Source organism: Macaca nemestrina, chromosome 5 (assembly GCF_043159975.1).
Source record: "Macaca nemestrina isolate mMacNem1 chromosome 5, mMacNem.hap1, whole genome shotgun sequence".
Classification (NCBI taxonomy): domain Eukaryota; kingdom Metazoa; phylum Chordata; class Mammalia; order Primates; family Cercopithecidae; genus Macaca; species Macaca nemestrina.
Genome location: NC_092129.1, coordinates 150,681,506 through 150,694,928, shown reverse-complemented (window position 1 = coordinate 150,694,928; position 13,423 = coordinate 150,681,506). Strand labels below are relative to the sequence as shown.

General features: G+C 51.3%; 1 protein-coding gene across 4 annotated transcripts; it reads right to left on the bottom strand.

Annotated features, from left to right (window-relative positions):
• Positions 1-630: 630 nt before the first annotated feature.
• Positions 631-12,992, bottom strand: LOC105497591 (activating transcription factor 6 beta). Of its 4 annotated transcripts, none has more exons than XM_011768796.3 (18): positions 12,837-12,992; positions 12,391-12,470; positions 12,162-12,240; positions 11,823-11,914; positions 10,848-10,983; positions 6,287-6,372; positions 6,029-6,164; positions 5,811-5,942; positions 5,179-5,312; positions 4,313-4,498; positions 4,131-4,222; positions 3,211-3,390; positions 2,942-3,049; positions 2,680-2,761; positions 2,394-2,461; positions 2,061-2,172; positions 1,837-1,921; positions 631-1,319 (listed from the first exon to the last, which is right to left on the bottom strand). In XM_011768796.3, the coding sequence occupies exons 1-18, from the start codon at positions 12,949-12,951 to the stop codon at positions 1,090-1,092; spliced, it is 2,133 nt and encodes a 710-aa protein (XP_011767098.2). In that variant the 5' UTR covers positions 12,952-12,992; the 3' UTR covers positions 631-1,089. The 4 variants fall into 4 exon arrangements, with proteins under 4 accessions (XP_011767098.2, XP_011767099.2, XP_011767097.2 ...); XM_011768797.3 differs by having other exon boundaries at positions 2,394-2,464; positions 5,179-5,303; XM_011768795.3 differs by having other exon boundaries at positions 2,394-2,464; positions 12,837-12,991.
• Positions 12,993-13,423: the final 431 nt, after the last annotated feature.

Below are 13,423 nucleotides of genomic sequence, written 5' to 3'. Positions count from 1 at the left end.
TGCACTCCAGCCTGGGCGACAGAGCGAGACTCCGTCTCAAAAACAAACAAACAAACAAACAAACAAACAAAAATTTAAAAAATAAGAATGCACAGCTTTTTCTGCCTGCCCCACTCTTTTCAGTCTTTCATCTGGACTCTCAAGTCTCAGTCCCCTCCAGTTTAGGGCTTAGAGGATATCCTGCCACATCCCCCTTCCCTTCCAAATATCACCCCTTCTTCACCAAGGCCCCCGCTTTCTGGGCTCTGAGCCTCTGGCCCCAGCTCCCATTGTTTGTTTGAGCTGCTCATCCTGGACAGCAAGAGGAGGGGGAGAACCTGCTTGAGAGCAGGAGACCCAGAGGCTGCTCACCCTGAAGGGTGTGGGGGCCCATCTTTCCTGTTGACTCTCATTCCAGGGATGCGTATCCTCTAGTCTGTCCCACCATAGGACATCATTGCTAGACACAGATATACCCCAGACTTGCGGGGGTGGGGCAAGGGGATGACATGCGGTCTGTGATCCTGCACCCACCCCACCTCAGAGCCAGCTATGTCTTCAGTGCTTGATCCTTTGATGCTGGCTCTGGAGAAGCCACTTTTCCCCAGACTCCCCATCACGAGCCAGGAAGGCAGCCACCACTCCTTCAACTCCCTCCAAGTTGTTTATTTAATAATAATAAAAAAGAAATGCACACACATAAACCTGTACTCCCCCCGCCACCCTCCCTTACTCCCAGTAACTAGCTCCAAAATGCAAAAACTTCCCTTGTCCCACCTGGGGACTAAATTCCCACCTCCACTGCCATAACAGAGAAACAAAATAAAGAATATGCAGCAGCCCACCACCCACCCCACAACTGAACCTCACGCAATCCCCTCAAAGAAAGAAGCCGGGACTGGGGGTTCATAGGAATGAGAGGAGCTCTATATTCTGAAAAGGGATGAGAAGAGAGGTGAATACCCCCACCTCAAATAAGTGCTTAACCCCCACACCTGGTCTTTCCTTTACCGATTGCCCCAAGCCTGGGGATCAGAGAAATTTGAAACAGTCCCACCTGGCCACCCGGTACCCCCTCCTCCCGTTCTAAGTCAGTGTGAATGGCAGAGGTCAGGGATGATTGAGGTAGAGGGGCTGGTGGGAGGCCTGATGGGCCTGGCTGGCTGCAGAGGCTGGCAAGGGGCCACCTGTGGCATTGCCTGGGGTTGGGGATGGCTGTTTTCGGAGCGAGGGGGGCACCGTGGAGGTCTTGATGTGAATCACCCTGGTGTCCATGACCTCACACTCGATCTGCATCATCTCCTCATAGTCCCCCGGGGCCCCACGGCCTGACAGGGTCTCTGTGAGAAGGGGAGAGTTAAGGAAGAGGAGACGGGGAGGCAAACAGGGATTGGAGGGAGGAGGGGAGGAGGTCGGAAAAGTAGAGGTGTGCAGAGAGGAAAGGAAAGGGCAATAGTGAGGAGGTAGATCCATAGTGGGAGTTAAATAGGATGGCAGGGACACAGTTTGGTGCAGGGACAAGGAGAGGGGTAGGAAAAGAAAAGGGCATTGATGAGTGTGGGGTTACACAGGAGAGGACATCAAGAGAAAAAAGGAAGTGAGAGTCTAGCAGGTTCCCCGCCCACCTGCCTCTGCCCAGTCATCTACCCAAGCACCTTCACCAGGGAAGGACCCTCACCCTCATCGCCCTCCCAAAGTCTCCTGCATGGTGCTCTTCCCTCCACCCACTTCCTGCTGCTTCTCACCTGTGGATCCAGCAGCTCTCTGGATGCCCTGCTCCTCTCCCCCTTCCCCCTCAGCTCCCAGGCGGGATCTCCCTGTTGGAACTGCCCCCATACCCAGCAGGGAAAGAGTTACCATTGGGGGCCATGGCCGGCATCACCAGGGACATCTTGGGCCGGGAGGTCTTGTTGTGGCTGATGGCTGGGAGCAGCAGGTGGTCCTGGAGAACAGAGGGGCCAGGCCGGAAGGGTGGAGGCAAAGATGCCAACAGGCTCCCCAGCTCTACTCTACATCCCCCCACTGAAGAGAGACTGCTGGGAACCTGGGGTGACAGAGATGTGAGGGCAAGAGAAACTCACTCTTCGGAAAGAGACAACATAAAATGTGTCTTCCCGTCGGTCAATTGCATCCAAGAACGCTGGCTGCGAACGGTCTGGGTGGCGATATAGCTGCAGCTGGCCCACAGAATCCCTAGGCAGGTGGGGAAATAGGATTTGAGGGGAACTAAGCCCAATGCTCAGTTTCTACCAGGGAAGGGGGCAGGATGAGAGAAAAAGACAGGAGACCCTGAGTGGAGGAGGGAGGTATAATTCCACTGGTGACAGTAATGACAGGCACAGGACAGCTACTGGGGGTACAGTTCTTGAGAGTGGAATTTCACTTAATAAGTAAGCACCCCACCCCACACTCACCTTTCCGGGGGTCCAGGGGGTTGGATGGGGACTGCCTTAACTGGAGGTGACTTCTTCCGTGGCTGAGACTTCTGGAAGGAGAAGTATCTAAGGATTTGGAGAGGGTAAAGGGAAAAGGGAAAGAGACAAACGGCCCCTGGAAGCTAATGCCACCTCCCACTCAATCCTCCACTTCCTTCAAACGATCCCTCAAACTTCCACAGCGAGATGCCCACTAGGAATCCCCAGACGAGGCCTTCAGCCCTTGTCTTCAAGTGGCCTTCCTTGAACCAGCCACCTGCCCTACCTGTCTCTCCTGGGCCCTCTGAGGGATCTTCCGCCGGCCTCTCTGGTGGCGCTGGACCCAGCCACTCAGCTCGTCAGCAAGCCTGGGCAAATGGAGGAGGCTCAGGACCTCCATGCCAGGCCAAGATTCCCACCCTCCTTGCCCACCCACAGGAGTGAGGAGAGGGCAGGGAGCGCTGGCGCTTTAGTACACAGGCCAGTCAGGCTGATTGCACAGGGCCTTGGGAGGCCGGGGGAGGATGCCCCAGCAATGAATCCCACACCTCAGGGACTCGGTGCGGTTGAAGTGCCGGCAATCAGAGGAGAGGAAGAGCTGGTCTAGGTCTCTTAGTAGTAGCTCCTTGGCGCCCCCAGGGAAGGTTGTCAGGTTCCTGGAGTGAAGTAGGAAGGAGACCACACTTGGAGACTGCCCAGCACTCCCACAACAAAGAAGGCGATGATGGCAAGAGAAAGTTTTGGGTTCCCCTCACTGAAAGCGGGGAGAAGACCAACTCATACCCTCAAAGGAGAGGGGGGTTCTCTCTCTCCTCACCTGAAACTGGGCTGGTCTGTGGGGCTGGGCTGGGGCTCTTCAGGGCCCTGGGAGGACCCCTGGAGAGGTTCAACTCCATGAACTGGCTCTTGCTCTGAGAACCCCAGCAAGTGTCTCCGGGGTTGAGGCTCCCCCTTGTTCATCCGAGGAGAGAAAGGAGCTGAAGGAGGCTCACTGATGCTGTGGATAAAGAGGGATGGAGCACAATGAAGAATTTCAGCCGTATCAAGTGTCTAGTTAAGAATAAGGGCTCCGCAGATGGACTGCTTGAGTTGCAATCTGTTACACAGGCCTCAGTCTGCCTCTGTAAGATGGGAATAAGGATGGTCCCTACATACGAAAAAGAAAGTGCATCACCTAGAGCCTAGAACTCAGTAAGCATTTAATAGTCACTATTTCTACCAACATTATCACCATCATCTACTCTCCACTGGAAAAATAATGGAGCAGGAGGCTGGGCAAGGTGGCTCACGCCTATAATCCTAGCACTTTGGGAGGCCAAGGCGGGTGGATTGCCTGAGCTCAGAAGTTCGAGACCAGCCTAGGTAACAACGGTGAAGCCCTGTCTCTACTAAAAAGATACAAAAAATTAGCTGGGCATGGTGGTGTGCATCTGTAGTCCCAGCTACTCGGGAGGCTGAGGCAGGAGAATCGCTAGAACCCAGGAAGCGGAGGTTGCAGTGAGCCGAGATCGCACCACTGCACTCCAGCCTGGGCAACAGAGCGAGGCTCCGTCTCCAAAAAAAAAAAAAGAAAAGTAATGGAGCAGAAAGGGGCTGACCAGACACATCATCGGTGCCAAGGACACCAGAACCATTTGTGTATAAGCATAAGGAAATGGCCTGGGCCAAAGCAGGCAGCTAGGAGGCTGTAAGGTGGGCTCCACATGGAAGGTTCTAGTGAAGCAAGGAAGGTCTTACCTGACGGGTCCAAAGTTGAAGGCAATGAAGAGAAGGAAGACCATGATGCAGACCACCTTCCTGTTTCCAGACCCTAACTTGAGCTCGCTGTTCTAAGGCACAAAGAAAAGAGACAACAAAAAGGGGACTCATTCCAAGGAGGCTGTATTCCTGTTGGTCTCCCAGGGACAGACTGGTCTTACTTCAGCCAGCAGGGCCTCCAGCCGCCGCCGGAGGGCAGCATTCTCCCGGCGGAGCTGCTGGTTGTCAGCCAGCACTGCCTGCAGCCGAGCCTCCAGCCCCTGCAGATACTCTTTTTTCTTTCTCCGGGACTGGCAGGCTGACTCCCGGTTCTTGATCATTCGCTGCTGCCGCTTCAGCAGCTTTGCCTAGGCACCCGAAAGGTCAAAAAAGAATGACAGATGAGTTGGCAGAGGGGGACTATGCTCCCAAACCCCAGGGAATGATTTACCCAAAGCTCACACGGCCACTCCCCTGCCTTCCTGACCCACCTACACAGCCAGAGAGGTTTTTCCTCTCTACTCAAACATTCTAGGGAAGGGGCCCTTCTCTCAAACATGCCCTGCTACTGCTTCTTAGAGGTGGGAAAGGTTACAGTGCAGGAAGAACTTTCTCCATGCTGGTGGAAACTCTTTCCTTGGTAAGTCTTTCTTCCTGTCAACCCACATTTGTAGGGTTCAAAGTTTAACCTTGTTATACACTTATACAGTCCACCTGATTTTCCCCCAGGAGGCAGCCTCCCTCCCCAACTATGGCCACGACCGTAGTCGTATAGTACAGTATGACTTCCTTGCCTTTAATTTATGGAGACCAACCCCATTTCTCCATCTGCAGTGACAGCAAACCTAAAGGACCCTAAAACTACCTGGAGTTGATATTCATATAGAAACAGGAGTCCACTCGGACCCCCAGAATGATCTAATGGGTCTGCTTCCTCACTTTTTGCTCCTAGGTCTCAACTCCCTCCTCATCCCACAGTTCTCTCCATGACAGACTTCCCTCTTCCCTTCCCATCACTCGCCCTACTCCTCTCCTCCCCAACACTTACATCCACTTCAGGCGGGCAGGAGTTTCCAGGCATAGGAGCAGGAACGATGCTCTTCCTCTCAGGCCGTGGTAGAGAGGCAGCCGGCCCTTCAGGCTGGACTCGAATAGCACCCTGGATGAGGACAACTGGGGATACTGGGGCAAGTGAGCAGAGGAGGTCAGAGGGTTGTGCGCTAGGTGGGGTCCTTGTGTCCACACCTACACCAGAGCACCCAAGGATTGGGAGCCTCAATGGTTGCAAGCTCCCTGACAAGGTCAATGCAGCCCGCCTCCTTTTCTCCTTCTTTAATTATTTTATTTTCTTTTATCTTTTTTTTTTTTTTTTTTTTTTGAGATGAAGTCTCGCTTTGTCTCCCAGGCTGGAGTGCAGTGGCATGATCTTGGCTCACTGCAACCTCCACCTCCTAGGTTCAAGTGATTCTCCTGCCTCAACCTCCTGAGTAGCTGAGATTACAGGCGACTGCTACCACTCCCCACTAATTTTTGTATTTTTAGTAGAGGCAAGGTTTCACCATGTTGGCCAGGCTGGTCTTAAACTTCTGACCTCAGGTGATCCGCCTGCCTCAGCCTCCCAAAGTGCTGGGATTACCGGCGTGAGCTACCGCGCCCAGCCCTTTTCTTCTTTTTCAGTACCTGGGGGTGGCTGGACGAGGGGCTGCAGAAGGACGGTGGTGCTGGGAGGCACAGCTCTGGGTGGCATTGGGACAGTGGTTAGCACCACAGGTTTGGGCTGCAGTGGCGGCTTCCGGATGGGCAGGGCTTTCCCTGAAGGAAGGTGAGAGAAAAAAACAAGAAATGTCAGGACCACAGGCCTCTCACTAGGGATTCCAAGTGTCAGGAGACCCCATTACCTGAGGAGCCATCAGGGGATGGGCCCATGCTGATCTGGACAGCTCCAAGTGAGGGGGCTGGGACATCCCATAGGAGGCACCCTGAAGGGGATAGGGACTCTGTCTTCACTTCCAGGACCTCCTCTCCTACAAAAGCCTATGTGGGGCATTCCAGAGATACATTAGTCAGAAGGAGCTGAAGAAGAGAAAGCTCTCATACCTCTAGGTCAGGAGGAACTCACTGGAGCACCTGGAGGGAGGAAGGAAGTTGGTGCTCACCTGGCTGGAGGAGTCAGCTGAGAGCAGGGAGGCCTCAGAGTTGATGGAAGAACATGGAGAGACAGGTTCTATCTTGGTCTGGACATCTGTGGGAGGCAGGATGAGGCAAAAGCTGGATATCATGTAAACACTGAAGGGTTAAGAGGGTTAAGATGAGAAGCTGGGCGCAGTGGCTCACACCTGTAATCCCAGCACTTTGGGAGGCCAAGGCGGGCAGATCACCTGAGGTCGGGAGTTCGAGACCAGCCTGACCAACATGGAGAAACCCCGTCTCTACTAAAAATACAAAATTAGTCAGGCATGGTGGCGCATCCCTGTCATCCCAGATACTCAGGAGACTGAGGCAGGAGAATCGCTTGAACCTGGGAGGTAGAGGTTGTGGTGGGCTGAGATCGCGCCATTGCACTCCAGCCTGGGCAAGAAGAGCAAAACTCCGTCTCAAAAAAATAAAAAAGAAGGTTAAGATGGGGAAATGGGTCCTTTCTCTTTGAACCTGAAAATAAAACTCTTCTGGCCCTAGACTGCAGGCAATCCAGGAGGGGAAGTCACAGAGCTGCTCACCCGCTGGCTCTCCACACCACTTCGCCTAGTGCTTCCCTTTCTCCTTCGGGGGCTCCTCTAATTCTTCTCATCCTGGCTCCGTGTTCCTCAAGGCTGTTCTTGCCCTTCTGCTTTTCCCTTTTTCTTGTTCACAGAACTTGTCTATTCACATAGAATAGGCCTGAGCAGGGGAAGGTGCAGGGGGTCTCCAGCATTTACATGGCCCAAATTCTGATCTTGGTGGATTTCCACCTTATCCTGGCTCAATGCATCTCCATGCTGACAACTGCCAAGTCTGCATCTCCCCCTGGCTACTCACCTGCACCAGATTCTGACATCCAAGCTGCCTGCTGGTCCCTTCCATTCTCATGCCTCAACAGTCAACCAAATCTAACCGGCCATAAACGAGGCTTCCTGATTGCCCTGTCACACAAGTTTTCCTCCTAGGCACCAAACAGCAAAGCCTCAGTCATCTCCGAGCCTTCATGGCCTCCATTAAATCTGCCTTTACGACTTGTTGATCACTCCATGAAAGAAAATGCTAGGCCCCATGTTGGTGAAATAAAATCCTTCTGAGGGCCAGATTCAGCCCACAGGTCAACAGTCCATCACTACCTCTGGTCCATACTGTTCACTTTGGTACTTAATTATATAACCACTAAGATTGCTTTTTAAAACTTCAATGTACATTTTTGAATAGATAATATGGTCATGATACAAATCCAAAGGAATAAAGGAAAATTAAGTGGAAAAAAAAAGTCTTCCCTTCCATGTCCTCCAGCCACTCAGATTCCCTGCACAGAAGTAACCATTATCAGAACTATCTAACCATGGTTGGGCAAGGTGGCTCACGCCTGTAATCCCAGCACTTTGGGAGGCTGACAGCCAACGCAAGTGGATCGCTTGAAGCCAGGAATTTGACACCAGCCTGAACAACATGGCAAAACCGTCTCTACCAAAAATACAAAAAAAAATAGCCAGGCCTGGTGGCGCGTGCCTGTAGTCCTAGCTACTAGGGGAGCTGAGGCAGGAAAATCACTTAAACCCAGAAAACGGAGGTTGCAGTGAGTGGAGATCATACCACTACACTCCGGCCTGGGTGACAAGGCAAGACTCTGTCTCAAGAAAAAAAAAAAGGGTAACTATTTAACCATGATGTATTATAACCCTTACAAAACTCCCCAAAAGTAAGAACTATATCTCATGTCCATTGAGGGTAAAGTACAGGCCCTCAAAAAATACCTAAGTATGGAGGAGAATCTGACTCTAATAACACTATGTGATGCAAAGCCACCAACAATCTTTTTGCTGCTAACGGCAGTGGGTGATCTCGGCTCACTGCAAGCTCTGTCTCCCAGGTTTACGCCATTCTCCTGCCTCACCCTCCCAAGTAGCTGAGACTACAGGTGCCCGCCCCCACGCCCGGCTAATTTTTTATATTTTTAGTAGAGACGGGGCTTCACTGTGTTAGCCAGGATGATCTCAATATCCTGATCTCGTGATCCACCCACCTCGGCCTCCCAAAGTGCTGGGATTACAGGCATAAGCCACTGCACCCGGCCTGCTAACAGTATTTCAATCCTTATTTTGTGTGTCTTCTTTATGACATTTATTAATCTGCTGGATATAATCTGCTTGTCCTTCCAAATCCACTCTCCATCTCTCCCTGCTGTGCTCTGAGATCCAGGAAGAACCTGAATGGACTGCATAAGTGGGCTCCCTGGTTGGAGTTCAGCCGGTGAGAGATGGTGCCAGGAGATCCAGAAGGTACTTTGAAATCAACAATCGACATGTCTACTGGGCATGGTGGCTTATGCCTATAATCCCAGCACTTTGGGAGGCCAAGGTGGGCGGATCACTTGAAGTCGGGAATTCAAGACCAGTCTAACATGGAGAAACCCTGTCTCTACTAAAAATACAAAATTAGCTGGGCATAGTGGAGTATGCCTGTAATCCCAGCTACTCAGGAGGCTAAGGCAGGAGAATCACTTGAACCTGGGAGGCAGAGGTTATGGTGAGCCGAGATCACACTATTGCACTCCAGCCTGGGCAACAAGAGTGAAGCTCCGTATCAAAAAAAAAAAAAAAAAAAAAAAAAAAATCAACATGTCCAACGCTGAATTCATCATCTTCCCTGACCAGAAAGCCCCTGCTTTTGTAGTCTTCATCCAGTGAACAGTAACATCACCCACCCACAGCCATCCTAGCTACAAATCTCTTTAACTCCTCTCCCCAATGTCCAGGGGGTCACCACAACTCATCTGTTCCACTTCATTCTTTCTCAAGTCTGCTTTCTTCACGACATCCGAATATCTTACTTGATTAACTGCATAAGCCTCTTCCTTGGTTCTCTTGCCTCCGGCCCTGCCTCTCTGCAACCCATTCTGTACTCTGCCACTAGAATCATCTTCCTAATCATATTGCTTCCCTGCTTAATTCTTCAAAGGCCCCCACGTATCCACAGGATAAAAGCTAAGAGCCCCTTAGCAGGGGCCCCACCTGGCCCTGTAGCCTCTGCAGTTCCACATCACTCCCCAAATCCTTCTTACGCCCACTCTGAAGAAATGTAGGCTCCTCACACACAAGTCAACCTCCACACTGTCCTCCTGGCTAATTTCCATGTGTCCTTCAAAACTCTCAAGAAACCCTTCTTCCAGGAGCATGCCCCAGATTCAGCCCCAATGTGGATGAAATGTCCCCTTATGAGCTTTCATGGTACCCTCTAATGATTTCTTTTTTTCTTTTTTTGAGACGGAGTCTTGCTCTTTTGCCCAGGCTGGAGTGCAGTGGTGCGATCTCAGCTCACTGCAAGCTCCGCCTCCCATGTTCACGCCATTCTCCTGCCTCAGCCTCCCGAGTAGCTGGGACTACAGGTGTCCACCACCACACCCGGCTAATTTTTTGTATTTTTAGTAGAGATGGGGTTTCACCGTGTTAGCCAGGATGGTCTCGATCTCCTGACCTCACGATCCGCCCGCCTCGGCCTCCCAAAGTGCTGGGATCACAGGCGTGAGCTACTGCGCCGGCCCCACCTCTACTGATTTCTATCCTAGAATGACCACACCTGTATTGACTGGTACTTGTCTTTCTCCCATTACTAAATCACAGGGTTTGAAAGTCAGCATGGTGGTCAGGTCTTGTTCATCTTTGCATGCCCAGGACTCTGCTCAGTATCTGGCATGGAGTAGGTACTTAATAAATATTTCTTTTTTAAAATGATTATACCTCAGATATGATCACATCAATAAACATTTACTAAAGAAACAGCTATGAGTAAATAAACTTGAGAACACTTTAAAAACAGAACAAATAATGTTAATTGTAGAATCTAGTTTAGTATATGGTGTTCTAGCCTTTCTGTATGTTTAAAAATGTTTATGGGCTGGGCGCGATGGCTCATGCCTGTAATGCCAGAACTTTGGGAGGCTGAGGTGGGCGAATCGTGAGTTCAGGAGTTCAAGACCAGCCTGGCCAACATGGTGAAACCCCATCTCTACTAAAAATACAAAAAATTAGCGGGCGCCTATAATCCCAGGTACTTGGGAGGCTGAGACAGGAGAATCACTTGAACCTGGGAGGTGGAGGTTGCAGTGAGCCTAGATCACGCCACTGTACTTCAGCCTAGGCGACAGTGTGAGACCCTGTCTCAACAACAACAAAAATGTTTATAATAAAATGTTGGGTGGAGGGGAATCACACAGATAGATATGCCCTAAACTGCTCACGTTTTTTAAAAAGCAAGTTGAATGGCATGACAGAATACTAGAACAAGAAAAAGAGAGAAAAATGATCTCCATCTCCTCAGCACTGCCCTTGCTGCGGTTCCCTGAAATGTTTCCTTTCCTTCCTGCCTTCCCTCCTGGTTTTCTGCCATTTCCCCTCCCGACCTTTTTCTCCCTGTCCTGCTGCCTGCACTTCCCCTCTATCTACACACACACACACACACACACACACACACACACACACACACAAACACATTCTCCTGTAGTAAAGCCGAGGATTTGGGCCAGGCTGTTATTACCTGAGCAATCATCAGAAGTGGGGACTACGTTGATCTGGACAGTTTCAAATGAGGATGTTGGGTCATCTCCCAGGAGACACAGTGGGGGTGCCAAGGACTCTGTCTTCACATGGAGCACCTCCCCTACCCCAAGAGCCTGGGTGAGAGTTGGTGTGGGGCAGGAGGCAGAAAGAAGGGCAAAAAACACGGGAGATGTTGACAGTAAGAGCAAGAACAAAAAGCTTTAGAAGTTTAGGGCTTACAAGCCATCAATTATTTGACATTCTGGTCTGAATGGTACTGAGCATCTTTCTATCCTGTTCATTCTTTCTACTTTATTTCTGGGAGAATTGATGAAGTCTCATGATTTCAAATATGGCCTTAGAGTGGACAACTTGGGCAAGAACAGTTCCAGAATTCTCAGCAGTTAATAACTCTCTTCTTCCCAGCCCCACATAACTCTTTATATTAAAAAGACCCCAGATCAGGCGTGGTGGCTTATACCTGTAATCCAAGCACTTTGGGATGCCACGGTGGGAGGATCACTTGAGCCTAGGAGTTTAAGACCACTCTGGGCAACATAGGAAGACCCCATTTTTACAAACAATAATAAAAAAAATTAGCCAGGCATGGTGGCATGTGTCTATGGTCCCAGCTACTCAAGAGGCTGAGGCAGGAGGATCATCTGAGCTCAGGAGGTCAAGGCTACAGTAAGCCGTGACCATGTCACTACACTGTAGTTTGGGTGACAGAGGGAGGCCCTATCTCAAAAAAAAAAGAAAAAACAAAAAACATCTTCACTGCTAGATAACCAAAAGGGATGTGGAAAATGAGGATATTAAGGAAATGGCAAAGTTAGTGGAGAAGGCCCCCCACACCTCACACACCTCATGACTCACAGTACACAAATCATTTAAATCACTTCTTTGTTACCCACGGGTGAAGGGAATGAAATAGAGTCCCTGCCACAGAGAGTAGGCGGGATATGGCTCTCACCTCGCTGGAGGGCTCTGTGGAGAGATGTGATGACTCGGAGCTGCGGGAGGAGGAAGAGCAGGGGGAAGACGGCTCAGACTTCACCTGAAGATCTGGAGGAAAGGGAGTTAGAAATTATCAGGAAGCAGAGTTTGAGAAGAGTCCAAAAAGTACCCAAGGACATGTCTGTGGGGATTCCCGCACCACAGCGAGGGAGAAGAAACAAAAATTGGGGATTGAAGGAGAGAGGACAGGCACTTACGTAGAGGTGTGAGAATATAGGAAGCTACGTAGTTTCTGGGAAATGAGCGGGAAATGAGGGTTTCTGGAAAGCTGAGGGAACCACAAAGTCTACCTTACCTGGCAAGATCGGCAGGAGTTCCCATGGGGGCTCAGGGGGGCTGACATCCATCCCCACGTCCAGGGAGCTGCCGTCAAACTAAATAACGGAGGATATAAGAGGACAGGAGTGTGAGAAAGGGTGAGAAAGTAGGGGTGACTCCAGATGAGCTCTGGCCTGTGAATGAGTCCAGGTTCTGGGCTCACTTTCCACCCACTAAGGGTTAGAGAAAGGCTGGGGACACAATACCGGGACATCCTGCTCGGGGCAACGGAAGAGCTGCGTCTGCTCCTCGGCCACTTCATCTAGGCCAGAATACAAGGTGCTGTCTGCAAAGAATACCGAGTGTCAGGGGGGTCGTTTAGTGGGCCCAGCCTACAGATCGCACACAAGCCCCCGCCCCATCCCTCATTGGCTCCGCTCGGCCAGACCCACCGCCCGCCCACTTGAAAAGTGATACAACCAGAGGACTTCAGCCCCTCCTTCTCCGACCCCGGAACAACTCGACGTTCCAGCAGGGAGCAGTTCTTCCCCGACTTTTGTATCCCCTTAATGCACAACGATCCCCCTGTTCCGCCCTCCTTCAGATGGCGGATTCCGTATTTGCCCAGACTTCCTCTTTAGGCCTCTGCTTCTTTCCCGCGTGCCTCAGGGACACAGTTTGCCATAGCCCCCTCCCCTCCCCGGGGCCTCACTCTGCAGACCCCAGTCCTCCGGGCTCAGCAGGTTGTCGGCGAAGAAACGCGTCGGGTCGGCAATCTCGCTGAGGAGCATCAGCTCCGCCATCTTTCCCCCCCACCCCCCAACCATGAGACGGTTCCCAAGGCCCGCCTCTCCCCATTACCAACTAATCAGTTGACTCTTTTAAAAAAGGGGGCGTCCCGGAAGCCCTACCGACCAGTAAGAGACCTGGATGCTGAGCACGTGAATCAACAGACGCGGATGGCTGTGTAGGCGGGCCCAATGGGAGCACTGCAGCAGGAAGTAACTTCCAGACAGTGCCAGACCGCCAAGCGCATGCGCCAAACAGGCTCCAGTGATAAAGAGCCTGGGAGATGTAGTACCCAGTATTAAGGTCCACCATCTCCCCCAGCCACTAAGTTTAGTTTAGACAGCTTCTGTGTGTCTTCGGAGATAGCTAAGTCCCTCAAAAGGGGCGCAGTGGGACCACTGCTACCTCCTCTAGGAAGCCAAAAGCTGAGAATGGGATATGGGCTGAAACCTTCCCTGTGGCCCCCTAACCCCAAATCTCACAGCACAGACGACAATTCACAAGTTCCTG

Excerpts from the sequence above, each read along its gene's own strand:
- LOC105497591 (XM_011768795.3), bottom strand. The coding sequence starts at position 12,951 with ATGGTTGGGGGGTGGGGGGGAAAGATGGCGGAGCTGATGCTCCTCAGC. Across the intron at positions 6,165-6,286 it reads CAGCTGACTCCTCCAGCCAG|GCTTTTGTAGGAGAGGAGGT; the intron begins GTGAGCACCAAC and ends TGCCCCACATAG. Across the intron at positions 5,313-5,810 it reads CCTCGTCCAGCCACCCCCAG|TATCCCCAGTTGTCCTCATC; the intron begins GTACTGAAAAAG and ends CACTTGCCCCAG.